Raw genomic sequence first — 26,086 nt, 5'->3', positions numbered from 1 at the left:
ATCTGGGAGACTTGCAAGAAGCTCCTGGTTTTGGCATGGCCTGGCCCTGGCCGTTGTGGCCATTTGGGGAGTGAACCAGCAGAAGGAAAATCTATCTTGTTCTGTCTCTCTTTTTTTCTCTGTCTGTAACTCTGCCTTTCAAATAAATAAATAAAACTTAAAAAAAAAAAAGCAACTGAAGAGTGCCTGGGACCCACCCTACACTAGATATGCTGGAATTTCCAGGGTAGGGCAATAGAGCAGTAAAGAGCATGCTATTTCCATCTTTTCAGTGGAACAAAGTCCACTCAGAACAAACATTAAAGTAAATGTAGCTGATTGCTTAGTGATTGCCTGGTCAAAAGAACAGGATTAGCAGAGAGTATTATAAAAGTCTAGGATTACAAGCTCAGTAAGAGAAGGCTTCAATGGATCTAGTTGTGGTCCTGGTGCTCAGTCTGTCCTTTTTGCTTCTCCTTTCACTCTGGAAGCAGAGCCATGGGAGAAGGAGGCTCCCTCCTGGACCCACTCCTTTCCCAATTCTTGGAAATATCCTTCAGTTGGATGTTAAAGACATCAGCACATCGTTAACCAATGTAAGTATGCATTATTTTTCTCCCATAGCTTGCAAAAGGAAAGTAATCAACTCCTATTTTAAATAAAATATATTACTATAGGCAAATCATTAAAATATTTAATTTAAAATAGATACCTTCTGGGGATTATTTTTTGGGAGGTCGTTATCAGAAATAGTGGAATACAATCATACATCTTTGGGGGCTGGTGTTGTGGTGCAGTGAGATAAGCTGCTGCTCACCATGTTGGTATCCATATCAGTGCCAGTTTAAGTCCCTGATGTTTTAAATTAAATTATCTCTCCTTTTCTGTTACTCTGTCTTTCAAATAAATGAATAAAATTTAAAAATATTAATGTATTTTATAGTAGAGAAATTATTTAAGTTGTAAGGTGGGGTCAAAATATAAAATGCTCCTGCCTTTCTTTGTTTCAGTTTTTTTTTTTTAAAGATTTGTTTATTTGAAAGTCAGAGTTACAGAGAAAGAGGGAGAGACAGAGAGAGAGAGCGAGAAAGAGAAAGAGAAAGCGAAAGAGAGAGAGAGATCTTTTATCTGTTGGTTCCCTCCACACATGGCTGTAATGGTCAGGGCGGTGCTAGGCCAAAGCCAGGAGCTAGGAGCTTCATTCAGGTCTCCTAGGTGGGTGCAGGGATCTAAGGATCTGAGCCATCTTTCACTGTTTTCCCAAGCACATTAGCAGGGAGCTGGAAAGGAAGTAGAGCAGCTGGGACTGGAACCGGCACTCATATGGGATGCTGGTGTTGCATGCAGTGGCCTTCGCCACAGTGCTGGCCCCATGCAGTCCTTTTCTATGATTTTATTGCCAGAAAGTAAGTAGTAATGGGGTGGTTTGTGATTAGAAGCTTTAATTTAGAAGTCATCTACTGTATATGTATTATATTTTGTTCAGATAAGCCAAGAGAATTAAACAAGGAAGCAAATTATGGTTGATGTCAAGGGAACATCTGTAGTTCTACAATAAAAACAAACAAATGAAAGAAAGAATGAATAAAGGTCTGCTGGGTGGTAATGGAACAATTTTGGGCTTGCAAAAAGTTGCCATCTGTTACTTGGTGAGCGTAGAGCATAGATTAAATTGCCTTTTCATCATATCTCCTTGTGCTTAACCCTGCCTCTGTGGTGCCCACTCTCTATGTTAATAATACCAGTAGATCTTAAATTGTTTTCGGCATTAGGATTATCTGAGGTGACTTTAAAAAATGCAGATTTTGGCCGGTGCCGCGGCTCAATAGGCTAATCCTCCGCCTTGCGGCGCCAGCACACTGGGTTCTAGTCCCGGTCGGGGTGCCGGATTCTGTCCCGGTTACTCCTCTTCCAGGCCAGCTCTCTGCTGTGGCCAGGGAGTGCAGTGGAGGATGGCCCAAGTGCTTGGGCCCTGCACCTGCATGGGAGACCAGGAGAAGCACCTGGCTCCTGCCTTCAGATCAGCATGGTGCGCTGGCCGCGGCAGCCATTGGAGGGTGAACCAACGGCAAAAAGTAAGACCTTTCTCTCTGTCTCTCTATCTCTCTCACTGTCCACTCTGCCTGTCAAAAAAAAAAAAAAATGTAGATTTCTAGTGTTAATCACAGACTCCTGAGTACGATCACCATGGGGATTTGTTCTGAGGCAGTGTCCTACAGTAGATGGATATAGGTCCAAATTTGAGCATTGAGTCCTGATAAATTCCTCAGGCATCAGACATTGACAAAACAGGGTTTAAATTTGGGTCTTTTATTTTTTGGGTGAAAGGATTTTGAAATTCTTTGAAGTTCAGTCTCTATATCTGTAAAATAGAGCAAATAATTCTAGTTCAATGTGTTCATTTAGTTGTAATAATCTACATACTAATTTGTCCTGCAATTGCTGGGCAATTGGGAATATCTTTGTTTATGGAAGCTGTAGCAACCATCATCATAGTTATATGTAACATCCAGAAATATTTGAAGTTGTCTTTGACAGAACAAAAATATAAGTAATATGATGGTTATATCAGTCTGAATCATGCAATGATATATAGACCAAAGGGTGAATTCTTTTGCTAATATTTGTGTCTTTTCTGTTCCAAGCTTTCAAAAGTCTATGGCCCTGTGTTCACTGTATATTTGGGTATGGAGCCCACTGTGGTGATGCATGGGTATGAAGCAGTAAAGGAAGCCTTGGTTGACCTTGGAGAGGAGTTTTCTGGAAGAACCAATTTCCCTGTGACTGCAAAACTTAATCAAGCATCTGGTAAGTGTGTGTGTGTGTGTGTGTGTGTCTGTCTGTGTGTCTGTGTGTTGGGTGATGATAATGGGTTTGGTGAGAATGAAGAACAGAAACATGAGTGGCTCTTCCTGCAGAGCCGAGCCAATCCACAGGCTTCTAGTTACCAGTTTCCTCTTCCTTGCCAAGGGTTCTCTTCCTAGTTTTCATTTCTCCTCCTATTAGGAGTCATTTTCAGCAATGGAAAGAGATGGAAAGAAATGCGGCGCTTCTCGCTCATGACCTTGAGGAATTTTGGGATGGGGAAGAGGAGCATTGAGGAACGAGTTCAAGAGGAAGCCCGCTGCCTTGTGGAGGAGCTGAGAAAAACCAGTGGTGGGTGACTCTTTATATGTCCTTAAGAGAATGTTATCTTCTCTAGCGATGACCCTGGATACATTGTGAGGATAGCAAGATCTTTCATTCTGGGTCCTGGTTGTCAGCCTGTAAGAGGAGAAGGGACATTCTGAAGCAGGGTCAAGGGAGCTTTTCTGTATGTTTGCATGTTGAGTTTCACACACTGTGCACACAGGAATAAAAGGTTCATCTCATCCTTTGCTGTCCTGCTTTGTTTTCAAACTCTCCTGTTTTCCCAATAGTTAAAGGTTAATGCTTTTTTTCCCCCACAATAGCATAATTATGGGAAAACTATTCTAGTACATTTCACCAGGGGATAATTGTCCAGGGCACATGGTGGGAATGACTTTATCACTTCCTTATGGTACACGGAGACGAGACAGAGGCTTTCACATAATCTATATTTGTAGGATAGCTTCATTCACATGTCCAGGTGATTTTCCTCTGGCCTATATCTATAATATGTGTCAGTAATGATGCTTGTCTGTGATTTTAATTGCCTTGGCACCTCTTAGTATACTAAGTCCTTAACCATCATGTTTTCTCTGTGGAAAAAAAACTTAAAATGATCTTAAAACTATCAAAATTATTTAATGCTAAATAACTGCTTAATTATTGTTTCATACACTTTGAATCAATTATACTATAGTTAAATCCTCCAAAAATATGCAGAGCAACATATAGAATGATTTATTTAACTATTTAATAGAATGACCTATTTAACTCTTTGTTGCACCAGCCCTAATTTTAAGTTGGCTTTATTTTCAGCTTTACTTATATTCCCCCTCTTTATTTGTATGTTCATCATGTTTTGCTATATTTTATGAAACTTTGTTCTGTGGTACCCTTGTGGAAACAGGGAAGGACATTCACTCCAAGGGATGGCTCATTCCTAGAGATGGTAAATATTGTGTCCATGGCACACCCTTGATGCTTAAACCAGCCTATCCAGAGCCCATACTTCTAAGCACCTTTTATCAAACTCACATACTGAACCTACTGCCCACCCATAGCTAGCGCTCTTTGAAAGTATTCAAATTATTCAATCCTAAGATTACTCACCCTATCTCACTCATCCCTTCCCATAAAACTCCCATAAAGGCTCTGCCCCTGCTTTCCCTTTGCTCCTTCGGCCTCCCGACCACCCCTGGTGCTTCCCTGCATGGTCCCCATGCCTCTTCCTCTTGGGAACTATGAACTGTGAAAAACCTCTTGTCTTTTCAATGCCCACAATTTTTTTTTTCCTCTAAGGATTCATTCATTTATTTGAAAGGCAGAGTTGGAGAGAAAGGGCTGGGGGAGGGAGAGAGAGAGAGAGAGGACAGACATCTTCTATCCTCTGGTTCACTCCCCAAATGGCCACAGTAGCCAACTGGGCCAGGCTCAAGAAAGGAGCCTAGAGTGTCATCCAAGTCTCCCATGTGGGTGCAGAGGCCCAAGCACTTGGGCCACCTTCTGTTGCTTTCCCAGTACACTAGCAGAGAACTGGATCAGAAGTGGAGCAGCAGGGACTCAAACCAGTGCCCATATGGGATGCCAGCAAGCAGGCTTAACCTACTGCACCTCAATGGCAGTGCCAATAACCAAAATCTGATGTTATGATGGTTAACCATATGGGATAAAAACAAAGTCCCAGGTGCATTTAAAGAAATGATTTGGGATTAGTTCTTTTATGATAATTATTTACCCCCTCCCCCTACCAGCTCTACTCATCTATGAAGTGCTTGTTACAATCATTACAATTAGTCTGATTTCCAGCTTGGTTCCAAACTACCCTAATTTTCAATTATGTATCTTTTTTTAAAAATTTTTTATTTTTATTTTTTGACAGGCAGAGTGGACAGTGATAGAGAGAGACAGAGAGAAAGGTCTTCCTTTGCCGTTGGTTCACCCTCCAATGACTGCCGCGGCTGATCCGAAGGCAGGAGCCAGGTGCTTCTCCTGGTCTCCCATGGGGTGCAGGGCCCAAGCACTTGGGCCATCCTCCACTGCACTCCCAACAGAGAGCTGGCCTGGAAGAGGGGCAACTGGGACAGAATCCGGCGCCCTGACCGGGACTAACCCAGTGTGCTGGCGCCGCAAGGCGGAGGATTAGCCTATAGAGCCGCAGCGCCGGCTCAATTATGTATCTTAAGTGAAGTGAAAGGAAAGATTGAAAAATTAAAAATGAGATTTTCACTATAAACACACACACACACACATATACACACAGATCTCAAATTACTAATTCCAAATTATCCCTTACATTCTAGGCTAAAATAAAAGTATTTTTGAAATCTTAATAAGCCCTAGTGTGTTTTAATTTAAAAGGAACCTGACCTGAGCAGTTAACTAAATAAGATGTCTACTTTTAAATTTCTTATCAATTCTTTATAATGCTTTTGATTTAAGTCATCTGTGATGGGAATTTGGTATTTAGTTACAAATCAAGTCTATTGATCATGTGATTACAACAATTTTATTTAAATGTTGCCTACCATAAAGCAAAACAAAACAGAGAAACAAAAACCAACACTTTCCTTTGCTTTAATTTCTTTATGGATAAAATTATAAATTGGCCTAATGATGATCAAATTAAAAAGTTCATAATTTTACAGTTTTTTTTGGTAGCTGACTAGTATCAGAATCTATGATTAAAAAGAGCACAGGCCTGTCTAAGGAAATAAAATGTGGGTTCTGGTTGGTGATGATGAATGCTATCTCCTAAGGCAAGAAATCCAATTTTTTCTACATTAAAGCAATAAAAACACTTTATTCAAATTTCAATGAGAATTTTTAATTTCACTGTAATTTTAGACAAATCTGTTTTCTTATAATTGTATTCATTTGGGTTAATATTTGTTTTTCTGTTAATTTGATGGATTCTGATGTCTAAGTTTGTTCCATCAAATTCCTGAATTTCTCATACTCTGTCTCTCTTTAGTCTTTCCCTCTGCTTGTTTCTTCAAATATTCATTGTGCCTGAAAAGTTTCCAGGTCTTTAATTATTTCCTTCCCTAATTATCTATAATATTCAAGATAGAATTCTATGCTGGTAACTTGAGTTATTAGTTGTTTTTTCAAAATGGCCTCTAAGTTTTTTTCCTTTGTCCTCCAAAATAACAGGGGCCTAGTGTCAGAATCCTGTGCCCAGAGGCAGTGATATTTTTTTCAGGCAGTGGGTGTTTGGAGAAGTTGGAAACTGTTATTAAACAAGCTGTGATGAAATGGTCAATTCAGGTTTATGGGAGAAGTGCTGTGATGTTCTAGGCATGTTGAAGATATTGCTGATAAGGTAATGTCTATGGAAATATTGTTTTAGATTCTAAAATTACCTCCTCTTGTTAGTTCAAAGGCTCAAGCTTATGTATGTATATTTTAATAGTTACTTTAAAAATATTTCCCATTCTTCAGCCTCACCCTGTGACCCTACCTTTATCCTGGCCTGTGCTCCTTCCAATGTGATCTGCTCCGTGATTTTCCAGAACCGATTTGACTATAGAGATCCAAAGTTCCTGAACTTGATGGGGAAATTCAATGAAAACTTCAAGATTCTGAATTCCCCATGGTTGCAGGTGAGGCCAAGTTCCTCTCTGGTGGACAAATCATTTCTCCTCTTCTTACTGTTAAACTCAGAACTGTATATTGGTGTCAACCTTCTCTACTTTTCGCAGTTCACTTCATAGTTTTGTCCATAAAGTCTTGTCTGGAAATTAGATTCTTTTTCTTTCTTTTTGTTTTCACTAGAGGCTCCCTTCCCCTATTTTTTCCTTCTGTAGGCTTTAGCTATTTGTTTAGTGACTGACATTTTTTTAAAAATCTTTTATTTATAAAAAGGGAACAAATTTCCTGTATTTCATATGCCATATGTACAGTTTTTAAAAATTTTTGGTGATCTTATACCTGTACATATTTTTATTTTTATCCCCAAAGATACCTTTTATTTGAAGAATACAAACTTCATGCATTTCATAAGTACAACTTTAGGAATACAATGTTGATATATTTTAAAAAGTACATATCTTTGTCCTGTGTGTTCTTTGAATTCCCTGTTCCATTTGCTTTTGTTCAGTTAGTTTTGACAGAGTTACCTTGAAGGTGAAGGCCAAAAATGAGAGAGGAAGAGAGAGAGAGAGAAGTGGGGAGAGAAAGAAGGGCAGAGAGACAGACAAGATTGAATGTCTTACAGATAGACCCTGTACTCCTTAGGTCGGTGTTCACTTGTTGCTTATACTGAACCTAGATGACAACTGGAGATGAAAGTTTAGTGTGTTGTCAGGTCCTTTCTTAGCCTATGGCCTGCCCATGGGATGTCCATAGTTTTCTAAATTCCTCAGTATACATGGGCACTTTGGAATTCCCTAACTTCCAAGATATTCTCTTCCCAGTTCCCCCACCACCCTGGTCTTAGAGCTCTGTTATTTACCCCAGTTGTAATCCATTGCCCCAGGTTGGCTGCAGGTTGTCCATTTGCCTTACATGGTTTTGGAGAAATTCTTTTCTATCTTGAGTGAGTTTTGGATTAGATGAAACAAAGAAAAGTGCCTTACGTCAGTCCTTCAGGTAGTCCTCCGACAAGTTAAGACAGAGAAACACAGCCTCTTCCTTTGAAACCAAAGTCCCACCCTGGGAATAAGACCATTACCAAGCTGAGGAGAGAGGTGGGACAAGGGCAAGTAAAATGTTACAAAGTTTTCCCACCATTTTCAAGTTGCCCTTTCTTTCATTCAGGCTTCTCTTGTTGCTATACACCTTTGACTGTTGTCTGGAATTCTGATAAAGTTGATTCTGACAGGATTTGCTTCTTGATTTTTCAAAATTTTTGTGGGAGGACGTGCCATTTGAGCTGAATATACATATGGAATTCTATTTCCTTGACTGGTGGTTTTCTCACCAATCCTGAAAACCCAGTTTCCTGGCAGTTCTTTGGTTATTGCCAGCAAGCATGTACGTGACAGTGAAGATCTCAGGTTCTTCCTGAAAAGCTTCTGTTAACTGCATGCTTGTTCAGTCATCAACACTTAGAGAACTCTTCATCACATTACCTGGCACAAATACTCTAAGGTGCAATGTCAAGGAGAGAGAATGTTTGCAAGCACTTATGCTCCCAGGAAGCCCTGAATCAGGTGTGTTTGATGAATCACCTGGGATGCCAGTTGACGAGGTAACCAAGGAGAGCTGACAAAACTATTTCATCTGGGGTTTATAAATCATAAATAAACATCCAAATTTCAGCTTATGTTGAACTGGCATGGCCCACACTCTGCCTAAAAGATAATTGTGGGGTAGTATACAAGGAAATTCACCTCTCTGGTATATAGGTTTTTGCCCAAAGCATGTTTAACTGGGTTTTATGGTGTCTTTTGTCCCACTGCCAGTCACATGGGTGCTTGCTAATGGTAGAAATAGTCGGGAGTGGCTCTGTGAACATTACCCAACCTTCCTTACCCTCTGTCCTCATCTACAGAATGTGACTGAGAGCAATTCATGCATTTCTGTGTTTCAGAATTGTAGGAACGAGTTAAAGTATACAATGAAAGAATTGACCTAAAGATGCTTTCATACTATAAAGGTGATATATGAGGAAATTATTGTTGTCTTTGTTCAGGGGATCTGTGTTTTCTCCTTTACATCTCTGTCAGCGTAGAGGATTACTGTATATGAACAATCAAGTGCTGTACCTCAATGTGGAGACCATTTTAAATTTACCTTAATTTTTTTTGAAGATTTTATGTATTTATTTCAGAGGTAGAGTTACAGAGAGGGAGAGACAGAGAGAAAGGTCTTCCATCTGCTGGTTCACTCCCCAGATGGCCTCAATGGCTGCAGCTGGGCCGATCTGAAGCCAGGAGCCAGGAGCTTCTTCCAGGTCTCCCACATGGGTGCAGGGACCCAAGCACTTGGGCCATTCTCTGCTGCTTTCTTAGGCCATTAGCAGGGAGCTGGATCAGAAGAGGAGTAGCTGAGACATGAACCAATGCCCATATGGAATGCTAGCACCGCAGGTGGAGGCTTAATCTATTACACCATGGTGCTGGCCCCTCAATACATATTTTTTAATACTTTTTTTTTTTGACAGGCAGAGTTAGACAGTGAGAGAGAGAGAGAGAGAGAAAGGTCTTACTTTTCCATTGGTTCTCCCTCCCAAATGGCTGCACTGTGCCGATCCGAAGCCAGGAGCCAGGTGCTTCCTCCTAGTCTCCCATGGGGGTGCAGGGCCCAAGCACTTGGGCCATCCTCCACTGCCTTCCTGGGCCACAGCAGAGAGCTGGACTGGAAGAGGGGCAACCGGGACAGAATCTGGCACCCCAACCAGGACTAGAACCTGGGGTACCGGTGCCGCAGGCCGAGGAATAGCCAAGTGAGCCGCGGCGCCGGCCTAATACTTATTTTTAATTCAACAAATTTCTTTTGCCTTTCAGTTCTGCAATATTTTTCCTATTCTCATGGATTATCTCCCAGGGAGTCATAACAAAGTCATTAAAAACTTTGCTGAAATAAGAGGTTATATTTTGGAGAAAATAAAAGAACACCAGGAGTCCTTGGACATAAATAATCCTCGGGATTTCATTGACTGCTTCCTTATCAAAATGGAACAGGTAAAATGTTATTTGTTTGCTTGCATTTTGGGGTTCATTAGTGATCTGTGATTATTGGAGATGTTTCAATGGTCAGATAATAAATGCTTGGCTCACACTTTAAGTACTTGTGTGTGTGTATCTTGACTAAGCATCATAAAAAATTAAAAATGAATAAACAATAAGAATTCATGGGCTCTGTTCTAGGTAACTAATTATCTGAAGAAAGACAGAATGCACATCTCTTGTGATTTGGAAAACACATGTTAGAAAATTCAACATATCAAACCATATAGTGAATATGAACAGGATCCTATCTGTATGCATGTCCCAAAGTTTGACTTTGATCTTCAAATATTTGCAGGAGTTATACGGGAGGGGGTTTTCGGTAGATGGAATGATATAATGGGAGATTCTAAGGTGTATGGTGGCAAAGACCTGGAAAAAGCCTCACATGAATGTTAGCAAAAGTGAATTTGGGCAGATAGTTTGGACAGTGAATTTGGATGAGTCTGCCAAATAAACCTGCAAAACTGAATGTTGGCATGGGAAGTTTTTATTTGATCAAGTACAGGCAAGAGCCAGAACAAGAGTGGAATGCATGTAAAATGTAGGGAAAATGATCCTTGGAATTCAGTAGAATGATCTGTAAAATGAGAGTGAATTTCAAGACCCAGCTATGAGATCTTTCATTTCTTTGGTCCTCAGCTTGATGATATTCTTGACTATGGAAATGAGAATTCTGAAATAAAATTAAGTTTTCTATATTGTTACAGTCCCAGAGATTCACAGATACTAGTTTTAGCTGGACGATGAGATGGGAGCTACTTGATAGGAATTCTGCAGAAAATTTCAGTAATGGGACCAGATAGTGCTATCTGATAAGTTTAATTTGGGTGGGAAAGATTGAGGTGGTGAATTTGGAATCTGTGAGAGGATAATGTAGATGCCATAAAAACACTGATACAAGTCCAAAACCCTCCTTGAACTTGAGATAACCTGAGTTCAGAACAAACTGACAAGTGCTAACTCTACAGAAAAAACCCATCCTTTGAGACCACCATTATTTGGCTCAACTACTTTGTAGCAAAGGGCAAAAACTGGAAACTAGTTAGTAGATTAAACTGGCAAAGACTCATAGATACTGATGAGGGTGACTTTGAAAGACTTGTGCATGGAATTTGAGTTGATTTGGTACAATCGTGTTACAGATGAGTTGAAGAAACTAGAACAATTTGAAGAATCTGGAGGAGAGAAGAAACAAATTACTTCTATTCTCTGACTTCAGTACTGCTAGGGCAATTATTCTTATCATTATACTATTTAAATTATGGAAAGCTTACCAGAAGAACATACCCTCCTGTGTTCTCCATAGTTTAGACACATTCAGAGGGATTTCCCTAATTCTTGAAGCCTGTCTATTAATCAGTTTAAGAATGACTCTAAGATATCTAGGATTTTAGTTACCAGTGGTAAATTCCTCAATACTTTATTAGAAAAAACTTCATTATTCCTTGGATGTGCCATGCCTCATGGGTAACACAAGACATAAAGGTAGAAGGCAGACTCTATAGATAGAACTTCAAATGTAGGGGTATCAGATATCTGTTCCATTTCTTTGATCTGCACAGTGGATCTGAGAGTTGGTGTTTGTCTTCAGCATTCTCTCCACTTTGCTAGGGAGAGGATTTGTGGCAAATGTGTGTACCAGTGTTCTGACTATTCCCTGTGCCCCTAGGAAGATAGCTGCTTGATGTGGGCCCATATTATGTCATCTGTTTCTTCTGTGATCTCTGGTTATTCATTTGGGAATGGAAATTTCTGTAAACTCCTAGAAATAGGTGGTTGAAGGTGCAGTGAAAACTACAAAAATTGTGGCACTCATTGCATGGACAAATTCCTCACAGGATGAGTGGGTACACATGTAGTTATCATGAGGGGAGCAAGGGAGAAGGCCTGGCAAATATCAAGCCCTACTCAGGATTCCAGAGGTTTGCTTTTTGTTGACCCAGTTAACTCCCTGGTGCAGGCTAGTTAGAAGCTTACCTGTCAGCAGTGGTATTATTGGTAGAATATGTTAGCAAGGCCTTCTTAGGGAGAAATGTGGACTTTTGTATTTTATCCCCTCTCTGCTTTGGGCCTTAGAGATGAATCTACTGGACATGCTTGCGTGCTTGTTAAAACTGTCACTGTATTCTGTGATGTAGACACTCAGATATGCCCAGTTCCCTAAAGTTGGTGAATTAAGAGCTAAACTATGGCACAGAGAATTATATGTGTAGTCTAAACCCTTCTTTTTTATTTTTGACAGGCAGAGTGGACAGTGAGAGAGATAGAGAGACAGAGAGAAAGGTCTTCCTTTTTGCTGTTGGTACACCCTCCAATGGCCGCTGCTGCCTGCGTGCTGCAGCCGGTGTACCATGCTGATCCGAAGCTGGGAGCCAGGTGCTCCTCCTGGTCTCTCATATGGGTGCAGGGCCCAAGCACTTGGGTCATCCTCCACTGCACTCCCGGGCCACAGCAGAGAGCTGGACTGGAAGAGGGGCAACCGGGACAGAATCCGGTGCCCCAACTGGGACTAGAACCCAGTGTGCTGGCGCCTCAAGGCGGAGGATTAGCCTACTGAGCCGTAACACCGGCATCTAAACGCTTCTTTGCTCAGGAATGAGCTGAGTTTTGGGGATTCCTTCTGGGTTGTATGACACAATGCATAGGATGGATATTCATGTCTGAGTTTACCATAGCCTTTCCCATGTGATGTGGATATTTTTTCAAGGCAAGTGCATAGGAGTATCTCAAGTTATTTATTTATTTTCTGATAGGGAATTGATTTTTGAATAGATGTTTTTTAGAACATCCATGGATAGAGAGCAAAAATCCTCTTATGTTGTTGATGCCACACTCTGAAAATTATAATCTCTTGATTCTGACTTTTAACAGTTTTCAATATATGGCCCAACTTTACCCACTTCTATGAATTAAGATTCTTTTCTACATGCAAATAAGTGAAAGCTCAACAATATCTTCAAAAGCAGTGTATTTCTCTCACATTCAGTGGGTCTCAATTTGGTTAGCTGAGAACTAGAACCATAGAACTGAAGCCCCCTGGACTCAGCTTGCTGCCATTTTTGATGACAGTACTTAGCTTATGTTCCTTACCAGTGATGCTGAAACTCTCATGTTCCAAAGTGATATCTGTTCCATTTCCATGGTCATATACTCACATGTGTTTTGAGTAAGAAGGAGGAAAGAGGCATTGACATCAGCAGGTTCTTTTTTTAGCTTATATATTGAATGGCCAGTATAGCTGCAAGAGAGGCTGGAAAATGAAATTTTGAGGCAAGCAATATGATGGGTAAATGAACTGTAGATTGGATCACCTAATCTATCTACATTCTCTGCCATAATATGCAGCTGTTGTGGTTTTAAAACTGACCTCTCCATTTTATAAGTTTGCTTATCTTTAGAAAAACCCAAGTTACTTTGGATTGATTGTAATTAAATGTGCTGGCAAGCTATCACATAATTAATAATCAAATAATCCTTAGGAAAATAACAATGAGCAGTCTGAATTCACAACTGAAAGCTTGATCGGCACTATAACTGATTTGTTTGTGGCTGGGACAGAGACAACAAGCACCACTCTGAGATACGGGCTCCTCCTCTTGCTGAAGCACCCAGAGGTCACAGGTATGTCCACAATTAATGAGAAAAGCAAACATCAGGAGAGATGTAGCTAAGCCACTGCTAGTGTCCTCCACCTTGGGTTTCTTAGGAAACTTTATTATTGAAATTTCTGTGCCACCAGCTGTAGTTTGTACAAATATGATGGAGGAATAAAAAAGACAAAAATGTACAATAGAGGAGAGGGACTGAGAACAGAACATGAGCAGTAGGAAAAGGAATAAAAACAACGCACTGTGGATAAAGTGTCTGGGTTTCATGGAAGGGAGTTTGCAGCAGGCCTAGCATCTTCAAATGGTTGGGGATTAGAAGTTATTTTTCTGAAGGACAGAATGTTTTGGATGATATGTATGTTCTCATAGATCTTCTCTTATTCTGAAAATGTTGTGTGCTGATGTTGGGGTAGAGAAGACCAAAACTATGCTTATTAAAATGTAGTGGATATGCTAGACATTGGAGGAGATGGCCTGAGAAAATTTCACAGCCCGGGAAGTATTTTAAAAGGCTAAATGTTTAAGAAAATTATATACAATTTAGGCAGGACATGTGTTTTAGGAATTTATTATTGCAGAAATCTGAGTCTAGAAAAAAATCATATTTGCCAAGATAAGAATTTTTCGTATGGCCAATAGTTTTATTTTCTATAAAGAACTTGATGAGAAGGTTTAAAAATTTATTTTATTTTTTTAAAGCAAGTCTGGTTTCTGTGTTAGATCAGTTTTACTGGTTCAGAATCCTATTGAATTGATGATAAATTAATTATAGATTAGAATTCCTTTTGGGTAAATTGGAGAGGAGGAATATAGGAAACAGTCAACAAGTCTTTAATGTACTCTACTTCTGAAACACACAGCAGATGGAGGGGTGAAATCCAGTTCTGTAAAGAGTTACATTATGCCCAAATGTCACAAGAGTAAGATGGATCCTGAATGGACAGGCTAATTAGTGCCCTACAATTACTGAAATGTCGCTATTTTGGAAGAACCAAAAAGGTAGAGGGAGAATGATGCAGAAAACTGGATTCTTTTTGTGCTCAGTTCCCTTTCACATCTTCATTTATCTGGGAACCCATTTCCCCCTCTTAGGATAAGGAGGCCCACTCTCTAGTGAAACAGACAAAGTGTGGGGTACCAGTCAGAGTGAGGTGCAAGGCTATAGAGAAGGGGTAAAGAACAGTCCACTAGAATTTGATTATCCTTAGCACCTTTCTCCATCTTGTTCCTTTAATCCAGCAGCACTGTGTAAATGGTAGACAATGAGTGGCACCAGTAACACCAGTGAAAAGACCTCCATTTATTGCCATATAGATAGAAAATTCTCACCAGATGCCCATAAAGTGAATGAAATGAAATTATCCACCCCAAGACACAGAATGGTGGGATTTCAGAACACTAGGATTACAGAAATAATAAAACCTTTCACAGACAAATGAGGTCAGATACAAGATTTTAGCATCAGACTGGCATTAGAATTCTTGACTAGCTCTCATTTTGTATATTCTTGTATTTTGAGACAGGCAAGTTGACAAAAAAATTCATCCTCTGTTTTTGCTTTCTCAGAAAGATATTAAAGGATGTGCTCATCCAAGCATCTGAAACCAAGTGAGAGGAAGTCATGAGCCCCAGGAATCAGGAGAGCTGGAGTAGAAAGCTAAGAGGGTCAGGGAGGGTGCTGGGTGCTAGAACTAAGAAACAATCACTTCAGAGTGGATCAAGTGGATAATATGGGTTGATTGTTTATTTGATGTTGTCAGTAATTAGAAAATTATAACTAGCAGTTTGAAATATATCTGCGCATTTGCCAGAGTTCTAAAACTTGCATCTAAAATTTGGTTTGAAATGCACATTTTAAACCAGGATATGTGTTTGCCGTGGTCAGTATATAAGAAGTGATAGTGATATCAGCAATAAACATAGAGTAGTTGTGTTCTAAACATTTTGGAAAAATGGAATGAGAAGTGCATGTGTGTCTGCATCTGTAGGTGGGTGTGTGTCTGTACATTTTGTATGAGGTGGTGATGGAGATGTATGCCCTTGTCTCTCTTACTGGCAAGTTTTATAAATTATTTAAAAGTAGCTAAAATCATTGTTTAGGAATGTGAACATAATCCTCAAAAAAACTAAAAATAGATACCATGTGATCCTGGTATTTCACCTCTGCTCATATATTCAAAGGAAATTAAAGCAGTAAATGAAAGGGTTACCTGACTTCCTATTGCTGGGTTATTTCCAATACCTAAGATATGGAATCAATCTAGATGCCCATCAGAGTATTAAAGATAAAGCAAACATGGTATATGTACACACACACACACACGTACACTGGAATATTATTCAGCTTTCAGAAAGAATGATATCCTATAATTTGGAGCAAAGTAAATGGGATTGGAGGCCATCATGTTAAGTGACATAAATCACAATCAGAAAGACAGATACTGTACATTCTTTTTCATACATGGAAGTTATTCTGATCAGGACATATTGTATACATGCACTGAAATATGAAACCATATCCTATAAATATGTATAAAGATAGCTTTTTAAACAATTTTTTAAAACAGGTTTATTTATTTATTTGGAAGTCAAAGTTACACAGAGAGAGGAGAGGCAGAGAGAGAGAGGTCTTCCATCTGATGGTTCACTCCCCAATTGGCTGCAACAGCCAGAGCTGCACCGATCCAAAGCCAGGAGCCAGGAGCTTAACCCACTGCACCACAGCACTGGCCCCAAGATTGTTAATAAAAAATGTAAAAAATGTTAACGAGATGGAAATGCTAACTAACCTGATTTGCTCATCACACACTGACCACACATATTGAACTGTCACATTGTAGCTCATACATACACATAATTAAAATAATAAATCAAACAAAAGAAATGCAAACATAAATTTCAGAAGAAACTTCTAGAATGATTCCAAATGAGTATCTCTGGGGGGTATGTGTAGATGAGAGAGTCCAAGTTGCAAATAAACTCACACGCTCAATACACCAATCCATATCAAAATATAGATCTGTTTAAAGAATTAAATTTTAAAACAATACTTATTCTTTTAATAAGAAATTAGCTCTTAGAGCTGGCGCCATGGCTCACTAGGCTAATCCTCCACCTTGCGGCACCGGCACACCAGGTTCTAGTCCTAGTCGGGGCGCCGGATTCTGTCCCGGTTGCCCCTCTTCCAGGCCAACTCTCTGCTGTGGCCTGGGAGTGCAGTGGAGGATGGCCCAAGTGCTTGGGCCCTGCACCCCATGGGAGACCAGGAGGAAGCACCTGGCTCCTGCCATCGAATCAGCGCGGTGCGCCTGCCGTGGCGGCCATTGGAGGGTGAACCAAGGGCAAAGGAAGACCTTTCTCTCTGTCTCTCTCTCTCACTGTCCACTCTGCCTGTCAAAAAAAAAAAAAAAAATTAGCTCTTGATAACATTTTCTGTTTCTCAAAGGATAACAGTTTTTTGAGTTCACATGTACTTTGAAGTTCACATGTATTTTGAAGCATTTTACATACTTATTTATGTTTGTTATCCTTTATGCTAATATGTAAGTATGTTCAGATTTACATTAATTCCTAGCTTGTAAGAAAGTAATATCAGGGTACTTCAAAATGTTGGTGGAAAAATAGAATTAAAAGAAAGTTTATTTTCAGGGCTGGCGCCGTGGCTCACTTGGTTAATCCTCCGCCTGAGGCACCAGCATCCCACATGGGTACCGGGTTCTAGTCCGGGTTGTTCCTCTTCCAGTCCAGCTCTCTGCTGTGGCCCAGGAGGGCAGTGGAGGATGGCCCAAGTGCTGGGGCCCTGCACCCGCTTGAGAGACCAGGAAGCAGCACCTGGCTCCTGGCTTCGGATTGGTGCAGCGCTGGCCATAGCAGCCATTTGTGGGGTGAGCCAATGGAAAGAAGACCTTTCTCTCTCTCTCTCTCTCTCTCTCTCTCTCTCTCTCTCTCTTTCACTGCCTAACTCTATCTGTCAAATAAATAAATAAATAAAAAGAAAGTTTATTTTCATTCAAAGAAATTCAAATCCATGCGTAGGTTTTTCATGGTAAGAATTTTCCATGAACTTTTTGAAGCTCCTCACCTGTTTCTCTAATACAGCAATTCTTTCTCTAAGTCTAGATATACAATGATCTTATAGGGCTGTTGGGAGACCATCGTGCCTCACTTAGCCCTCACCTGCTATAAAAATGTGCCACGTTTCTCCTATTCCATGATCTTACTGTGTCTTCTCAGCTAAAGTGCAGGAGGAGATCGAGCGTGTGATTGGCCGACACCGGAGCCCCTGCATGCAGGACAGGAGCCGCATGCCCTACACGGATGCCACGGTGCACGAGATCCAGAGATACATTGACCTCATCCCCAACAACGTGCCCCGTGCAACAACCTGTAACATTAAATTCAGAAACTACCTCATCCCTAAGGCAAGCTTGTTTCTCCTACACTGTACATCTATGATCTTGAAATTCCCAAACTCAGAGTGCGGTTACTCAGAGTAATCCTCTACTTGCACAAGCTGGGAGGAGTTTTATTACTGCAGCTTGATGAACTTTCTGTTACTTTCAGGGTGAGAATATGAAAAACTGCTTGATGCATCTTGATCGCTGGAAGCTTACAATTTTTTATGCTTTTAAAATAGGTTTTTGAGGCCAGTGCTGCAGCTCACTTGACTAATCTTCTGCCTGCGGCACTGGCACCCCGGGTTCTAGTCCTGGTTGGGGCGCCAGATTCTGTCCCGTTTGCTCCTCTTCCAGTCCAGCTCTCTGCTGTGGCCCGGGAAGGCAGTGGAGGATGGCCCAAGTGCTTGGGTCCTGCACCGGCATGGGAGACCAGGATGAAGCACCTGGCTCCTGCCTTCAGATCGGCGCAGTACGCTGGCCTCAGCGCTGGCCGTAGCAGCCATTTGTGGGGTGAACCAATGGAAGGAAGACCTTTCTCTCTGTCTCTCTCTCTCTCTCACTGTCTAACTCTGCCTGTCAAAAAAAAAAAAAAAAAAAAAAGTAGGTTTTTGTTACTTTCAGGTATGTACATTTCCAAATAAGTGTTGAAAGTATCAGTTTGTCATTTTCCCAACACGCTTTTTTTTTTAAAGACTTTATTGTTACTTATTTGAAAGGCATTCTATGAGTCTGCTGTGTATCCCGCTCCCCATGTTGTATCATTCTCTCCCTTTTTTATTCTATCAGTTAGTATTAGCAGACACTAGTCTTGTTAATGTGATCCCTTTGACTCTTCGACCTATCAGTATGATCAACTGTGAAGTGAAATTGATCACTTGGACTAGTGAGATGGCATTGGTATATGCCACCGTGATGGGATTGAATTGGAATCTGGCCTCAGAATCAGCCCTTAAGGCATTCGGATATGGCTGAAGAGCCCATGAGAGCATTTTAGGCATAGAAAGCCAAGACACTCTGGCAAAAACAAACAAACAAACAAACAACAAAAAACCAACAACACCTAAATGAAATATCTCTGCGAGTGAGAACCCAGTGGAAAGAACAGGCCATCAAAGAAGGAGGTACCTTTCTCTGAAGTGAGGAGTGAACCTCCACTTTGACTATGACCTTGTCTAAAAAAGATCAGAGTTGGTGAACTCAAAAGGCTTCCATAGCCTTGGCAACTCATGACAAGAGCCTAGGGAGATTACTGACTCCATAAGCAAGAGTCTCAATTTGTTAAGTCAACAACAGGAGTCACTGTGCACTTACTCCTCATGTAGGATCTCTGTCCTTAATGTTGTTCAATGTGAATTAATGCTATAACTAGTACTCAAACAGCATTTTTACACTTTGTGTTTCTGTGTGGGTGCAAACTGTTGAAATCTTTACTCAATATATACTAAATTAATCTTTTTTTTTTTTTTTTTGACAGGCAGAGTGGACAGTGAGAGAGAGAGACAGAGAGAAAGGTCTTCCTTTGCCGTTGGTTCACCCTCCAATGGCTGCCGCGGCTGGCGCGCGGCGGCCGGCACACTGCGCTGATCTGAAGGCAGGAGCCAGGTGCTTCCTCCTGGTCTCCCATGGTGTGCAGGGCCCAAGGACTTGGGCCATCCTCCACTGCCCTCCTGGGCCATAGCAGAGACTGGCCTGTAAGAGGGGCAACTGCGTCAGAATCCGGCATCCTGACCGGGACTAGAACCCGGTGTGCCGGTGTCGCTAGGCGGAGGATTAGCCTGTTGAGCCGCGGCGCCGGCCCTAAATTGATCTTATGTATATAAAGAGAATTGAAAATGAATCTTGATGTGAATGGAATGGGAGAGGGAGTGGGAGTTGGGAGGATTGCGGGTGGGAGGGAAGTTATGGGGGGGAAAAGCCATTGTAATCCATAAGCTGTACTTTGGAAATTTATATTTATTAAATAAAAGTTAAAAAAAAAGAAAGGCAAAGATACAGAAAGAGAGAGAGAGAGAGAGAGAATCTTCCATCTGCTGGCTCACTCCCCAGATGATTGCAATGGCCAGGGCTGGGCCAGGCTGAAGCCAGGAGCCAAGCGCTTCTTCCAGGTCTCACCTGTGAGTACAGGGACTTTCATCCTTAATTTTTGAATTTAGTTTTTCTCATTTGTAGACTGTTGATAAGGCTACCTTATTTATGTTACAAGAAACGAACCCGGTGAGATCTGCAAAATACAAGCTAAAGCTATGAGATAATCATTTTCACCCATAAGACAGATGATGTCATTTCTCTTAGGCTCAAACTCATCCCTGTTTATTACTTGGTCAGTCTGGATGGAAAAAAAAAAAAAATCACTGTTGTTTTTGTACATGGATTTTCTTACTTATTGACCAAAGAGATTGAAGTAGATGATTTCCATGCTTTTTTCCCATTCCTTTTTTTTTTTTCTAAGATTCAGTTCGTCTGTCTTTTTTTTTTTTTTTCCCCTAGGGCACATCCATCATAGCATCACTGACTTCTGTGCTGTACGATGACAAAGAGTTCTCCAACCCTCAGACGTTTGACCCTGGCCACTTCCTGGATGACAGAGGCAATTTTAAGAAAAGTGACTACTTCATGCCTTTCTCAGCAGGTAACAGAAATTCATTTCCATTTGTACTTTGGGGGACAAGAGACGTTTTTGGGGTCAGTTGAAACGTATATGGTTTATTCTGTGAAGCTGGTAGATTTGCTCTTTGTACATGATCAAGAGCACCACTCCCAGTGCCCATGTGCCTTCCTTGCTCCTGACACATCCTTATTATAGAGCCAGCTTAGTGGGGCTTTGGGGTGCTGATCCAGTTATTCCAAACTGAGAAAACTGTAGTATAGGTTAATTGAATTTTGTCCCTAGATATATCTGGCTACACATGTGTGGGGAGCAATCCAGACTGGACTAAGTTACTGAAATTAAGACTTATTCTATGCATCTGCTCTCCCACAACATGGCGTTGGGAGAGAAGTAAACAGCTTCCGCACAGCTGCCTCCAGTTCAACTAATAAACTGTAGGACTTGCTCCTGATTGGAGAGCAGCGTACTCGGCGTGTGGGCAGCCGAGTTGGGATTGGCGGAGGAGGACTATAAAGGAGGAGAGAGACGGCATGCACCAGGAACATCTATGGGGAACATCTAAGGGAACCCGTGCAGCCCCCGAGAGAACCGGCCGGCGGTGTGCCGCTCCCCTGCGGAAGTGGGGAATGCGGCCAGGGGGAACTGCCCTTCCACGGAGGTGGAAGGGATAGTAGCCAACCCGGGAAGAACCAGCAGCAAACCCAGGGAGGGCCGAGCAGACGAAAGAACAGCGCAGGGTCCTGTGTCGTTCCTCCACGAAGAGGGGGAGCGACATAATGGTGCCGTGACTCGGATATGAAGCCTAGGCAGGGCTTAGTGTCGTTCCTCCACGAAGAGGGGGAGCGACATAATGGTGCCGTGACTCGGATAGGAAACCTAGCTTGGATAGGAAACCTAGCTTGGATAGGAAACCTAGGACGGATAAAAAACTTAGGAGGGAAGAAACGGGAAGAACTAGGGAAAATATTGGAGAGAGAAACTAGCAAACAGCCTAGGGAAAATATCGGAGAGAGAGACTAGCAAACAGCCTAGGGAAAAGCCGGACGAAAAAGGAGTCGGAAGAAGCTATTGAAAGCCTAGGCATAGACTCGGATACGGACTACGGGGGGAAGCTGGGAGAAATCTCTAAGGTCGAAAGCGAAAGTGAAAGCTAGAACAAACAGACTCGGACGCGGACTGTGGGGAGAGGCCAGGAGAAATGAGGGAGGAATATCGTTGGAGGAAAGCTTGGGGAAACATACCGGGTAGAGAAAAATGTTAGGGAAATTGAAGCCGCGGGGGGCAGGCCAAGGCGGACACGAAAGCCACTTTGGGATTCTCAAGTTAGCCCGGGAATAGGGGGCGAAAAGTTGAAACCAGAAGCTGAGACGTAAGCCAGATTGGGATCCGTCTGATTAGCCCGGGGAGCAAAGGACGGGAAGCCAAATCGTGGGGCGGAGACGTATGCTGGGTTGAATTCGCCAGGCTAGCCCGGGGAACTTAGATTGAATGCTAGTGGCGGACACGTAAGCTACGCTGTGTTACTCGCGGAAGCCGCCGCGTGCAGAGAGAGCACGGGGCGTGAATAGATAGGGAACGGGGCTGGCGTAGGCCGTGGTGCAGACGCGAAGGGCGTGGAGACCGCGGAGCGCGCGAAGCCAAGCCGCGCAAAGCCGGGAAGCCGCGCAGATGAGAGACGCGGGCTGAAGCGGCTCGGCGGGAAAGGCGGAGAAATAGCCTCGGGGCGGAGCCCGCCGGCGGGGGGAGGTGCCGGAAAGCCGCAGGGATAAGAGAAACAGAAGTTTGGAAGTGGAGTGAGAGAAATGGGAATGTTGGCAGACAGAAGTAAAATGGGAGAAATAGGAATGCCCGGAGATAGAGAAATAGAGAAATAGAAAGGCCTCCCTACAGCACTGCAATGTGAGAGCTTGGATTCGGTCTGCCTGATTAAGTGAGGCGATGAGCACGATGAGCACCTGCGGCGGCTAGCAGCTTATGCGCCGCAGGTCACCGAAGACAGGCACGAATTAACATCAGTAAGGCTTCCCCACAATACCGCAATTAGAAGGCTTGGATTCGGTCTGCCTGATTAAGGCGGTAAGCGCCAGCAAGCAGCTCGACCAGAGTATGAGCTGCAGGTCACCGAAGATAGGCACGAACCAACACTAATAAGTCTCCCCCACAATAAGGCAATGAGAAGGCTTGGATTCGGTTTGCCTGATAGGTCTTGTAAGTCCCCTGCTAGCAGAGCAGAGCATGCGCTGCAGGGCACCGAACACAGGCACGCATCAGCGCCTAAAAACCTCCTCACAACATGGCGAAGAGAGGACCCGGATTCGGTTTTCCTGATTGATAGGACTTGTAAGAGCCTGTGGCAACTCTAGCAAGTAGAGCAGAGTGTGTGCCGCGGGACACCGAAGACAGGCGCGTATCAACGCCAAAAATAAAAAGAAAGGGGGATCTGTGGGGAGCAATCCAGACTGGACTAAGTTACTGAAATTAAGACTTATTCTATGCATCTGCTCTCCCACAACATGGCGTTGGGAGAGAAGTAAACAGCTTCCGCACAGCTGCCTCCAGTTCAACTAATAAACTGTAGGACTTGCTCCTGATTGGAGAGCAGCGTACTCGGCGTGTGGGCAGCCGAGTTGGGATTGGCGGAGGAGGACTATAAAGGAGGAGAGAGACGGCATGCACCAGGAACATCTATGGGGAACATCTAAGGGAACCCGTGCAGCCCCCGAGAGAACCGGCCGGCGGTGTGCTGCTCCCCTGCGGAAGTGGGGAATGCGGCCAGGGGGAACTGCCCTTCCACGGAGGTGGAAGGGATAGTAGCCAACCCGGGAAGAACCAGCAGCAAACCCGGGGAGGGCCGAGCAGACGAAAGAACAGCGCAGGGTCCTGTGTCGTTCCTCCACGAAGAGGGGGAGCGACACACATGTGCTCCTCTTAGAAGGTGAAACTCATTTAGACTTTTCACCCCTGATATGTATAGGATATCTAATTCCATTATTTTGAGAGTCTTTTGTGCAGTGGTTCTCACTCCTAAGGAGCTATAGGGATATAATAAGTACCCTGAAGCACACAAAAGGCTCTTAAGGAATCCCTTCCAAATTAGGGAAGCAGGTGAATAGCCAGAACATTATAACCCAGTAGGATGAGTGCTCTGAGCAAGAAAAACATAGGTTTCTGGGGAGGCTGGAGGGAGAAACTGCTTTTCTGCCCATTCCTGCCCCATAGCTTTCTAAAGAGAGAAAGGAAATTTGAGCTTCCTTACAAGAAGTGGATAGGAAGGTAAGAATACAATCAGACCTCTTTTACAAAGGCAGTGGAGCCTAAGAACGGACTATCCAGGAGATTAGAAGTGGCCAACTAAATTCAGGGATAGGGAAACCTTAAGAATGGGGAGGATACTTACTGGTAACTCCAGAGCACCCTGATCTTCTTTCACCATGCTTCAGTGGATCATGAATATGATGAGGAAACCTAGAGAGGGTGAGATTACACTACCTGAGGGGATCCCTAACATCATACATAGGAAGTGACATGGGACACAGGTCCTAGAGGAAGCATAAGAGTAAAACTTCTAGACCAATAACTTCATGGGATACTAGACAGTAAGGCTGAGGGGAATATGCTTAGAGCTGAACAGAGGATGTAGAGAATGGGAAAAGTGATATTGAATATCAGACCAGGGGCAGACTGTGAAGGGCCAGATCAAGGCATTTGGATCTTATCCCATGGTACACACATGGCAGCCATTTAAAGCTTTAAACTGAAAGAGTGACCTGTTTAGATGTATGGTTTTGAGATTGCCATAGGAAAAGAAAGTCTTTGGCTGAATATTCTGTCAGAGGCATGAAGGGCAGTAGAATATATGAGGCCATTTCAAAAAGTTGGTGGAGAATAGAATTAATGGTAAATTAATTTTGGTACAAAAAGTTTTATAATCTATGCGTAGGAGCGGTCTCCAAAAAGTTCATGGAAATGCCCAGTATGAAAAAAGCTATGTATGGATTTTTTAACACTATTATATACTTATCTTTTAATTTCATATTATTACATGCTTTTTAAAGTACTCTTTCATATAAATCATGTCTTAACCCTTCTCCCTCCAATTCCTTGCATAATAAATATGTGTTTCTAGAAAAATATTCATGGAAATTTGAAATGTCAGAAGAATAGTTATAATGTTATAATAGTTAGTGGATGTTTACCATAGAGCTGATAGTCAATACATATTTGTTGATTGAGGAATGCCTGATAAAATAAGAAATTACACGGTAGCAATTGCTTATCTTTCTGTACATCTGTATATCCAACCATCCTCCCAGTCATCCTGTCTTTCATCCATCATTTTTAGTCATTCATCAGATATTTTCTATGTACTTTTTGTGATAGTTTTACAACTTAATATTTAGACAATAAACCTTCTATGCTTGTCATTTTCAGGAAAACGCATGTGTGTGGGAGAGGGCCTGGCCCGCATGGAGCTGTTTTTATTCCTGACTGCCATTTTACAGAAATTTACCCTGAAATCGTTGGTTGACCCAAGGGACGTTGACATAACCCCAGTTTTCAAAGGGTTTGGCCATGTGCCACCCTTGTACCAGCTCAGTTTCATTCCTGTCTGAAGAAGGGCAGGTCCTGTTGTCATTTGCAACTCCCTTCTCCCAGGCACCATCTGACTGCTTCCCCTATCCTGGGTGCCTTGTCTTTGATCTGTCCTCTGACATTTTCTCCTTTCTCATTATCTACCCTCCATTAGAGAGAGTTTTTTAGCTCTCTTCACAAATATGTATCTACTATTCCTTTCAGTCTATAACTCTTATATTGACTACCACATAGGATAATACTCATCTAATGCTGTGTTATTAATATGCTATCACTGTAAAATTGAGCAAGATGATTTGCACTTGATAATTCAGAACTATTTCCCCTCTGTATGTTCTAGATAGATACATTATTGATTTTTGGATGAGTTCTCAGATTTTCCTTCTTTTGTACATAATGTGACTAAGGAGTGAAAGAAAATAGGGCCTCAGGAATTGAGGCTGGTCCTCATAATGATAAGTATCAACAGGCTCCATAAACATGTGTAATTATTTGTCAATTAAGTATAAAATAAAATTTTTAAAAAGTATATGTTATTTCTTACATATGGCCAAATAATTCCACCCTGGCCACATACTCAAAAGAAATAAATGCAAGGTATCTAAGAGGTACTTATATACTCGTTCATAGAAGCATTATTCACAATAACCAAAAGGTGGAAGAACATCATGGGTCCATTGAGGAAATAATGGAAGGTCTTCCTGGCTTCTATATGTGTGAGAATGGGGAATTACTGTTTAATGATACAAAGTTACATTTTCAGGATGAAAAAAGAGTTCTGAAGATGGTGGTGGTGATTGCATAATAATGTGAATGTACTTAATGCAACCAAACTGTGTCCTAAAGTAATTTAAATGGTAAATTTTATGTTATGTCCTTCTTACCACATTTAAATTGCTATTTACATTTGTCCAAATATGTAGAGGTACAATAGAATGTATTAAATGATGTTCCCTTAACAAAGTTATCATGAAAACTACAACTCAGTCAAGATGCAAAAGAGCACAAGTGAAGAGAATTGTAAGACATACACTGGCTGAAAAGCTGTGCACCCAGAGTCATTACTGCTTCTAGCTCCTTTGCACAGGTATTTGCCTG

General features: G+C 41.9%; 1 protein-coding gene across 1 annotated transcript; it reads left to right on the top strand.

Annotated features, from left to right (window-relative positions):
• The first annotated feature begins 290 nt into the window (after positions 1–290).
• LOC100345193 (cytochrome P450 2C1) lies at positions 291–25,517 on the top strand. The gene is made up of 9 exons (XM_070057577.1): positions 291–575; positions 2,625–2,787; positions 2,986–3,135; positions 6,550–6,710; positions 9,558–9,734; positions 13,262–13,403; positions 17,624–17,811; positions 20,275–20,416; positions 24,827–25,517. The coding sequence occupies exons 1-9, from the start codon at positions 408–410 to the stop codon at positions 25,006–25,008; spliced, it is 1,473 nt and encodes a 490-aa protein (XP_069913678.1). The 5' UTR covers positions 291–407; the 3' UTR covers positions 25,009–25,517.
• Positions 25,518–26,086: the final 569 nt, after the last annotated feature.

This window comes from Oryctolagus cuniculus, chromosome 15 (genome assembly GCF_964237555.1).
Source record: "Oryctolagus cuniculus chromosome 15, mOryCun1.1, whole genome shotgun sequence".
NCBI classification, from domain to species: Eukaryota; Metazoa; Chordata; class Mammalia; order Lagomorpha; family Leporidae; genus Oryctolagus; species Oryctolagus cuniculus.
This window is presented reverse-complemented; position numbering and strand designations above follow the sequence as displayed.

What these genes read in the sequence shown, in the direction of transcription:
- LOC100345193 (XM_070057577.1), top strand. Translation starts at nt 408, where the DNA reads ATGGATCTAGTTGTGGTCCTGGTGCTCAGTCTGTCCTTTTTGCTTCTC. An exon ending in TCCTTATCAAAATGGAACAG is followed by an intron (nt 9,735 to 13,261) that starts GTAAAATGTTAT and finishes AATAATCCTTAG; the next exon opens with GAAAATAACAATGAGCAGTC. An exon ending in GAAACTACCTCATCCCTAAG is followed by an intron (nt 17,812 to 20,274) that starts GCAAGCTTGTTT and finishes TTTTTCCCCTAG; the next exon opens with GGCACATCCATCATAGCATC.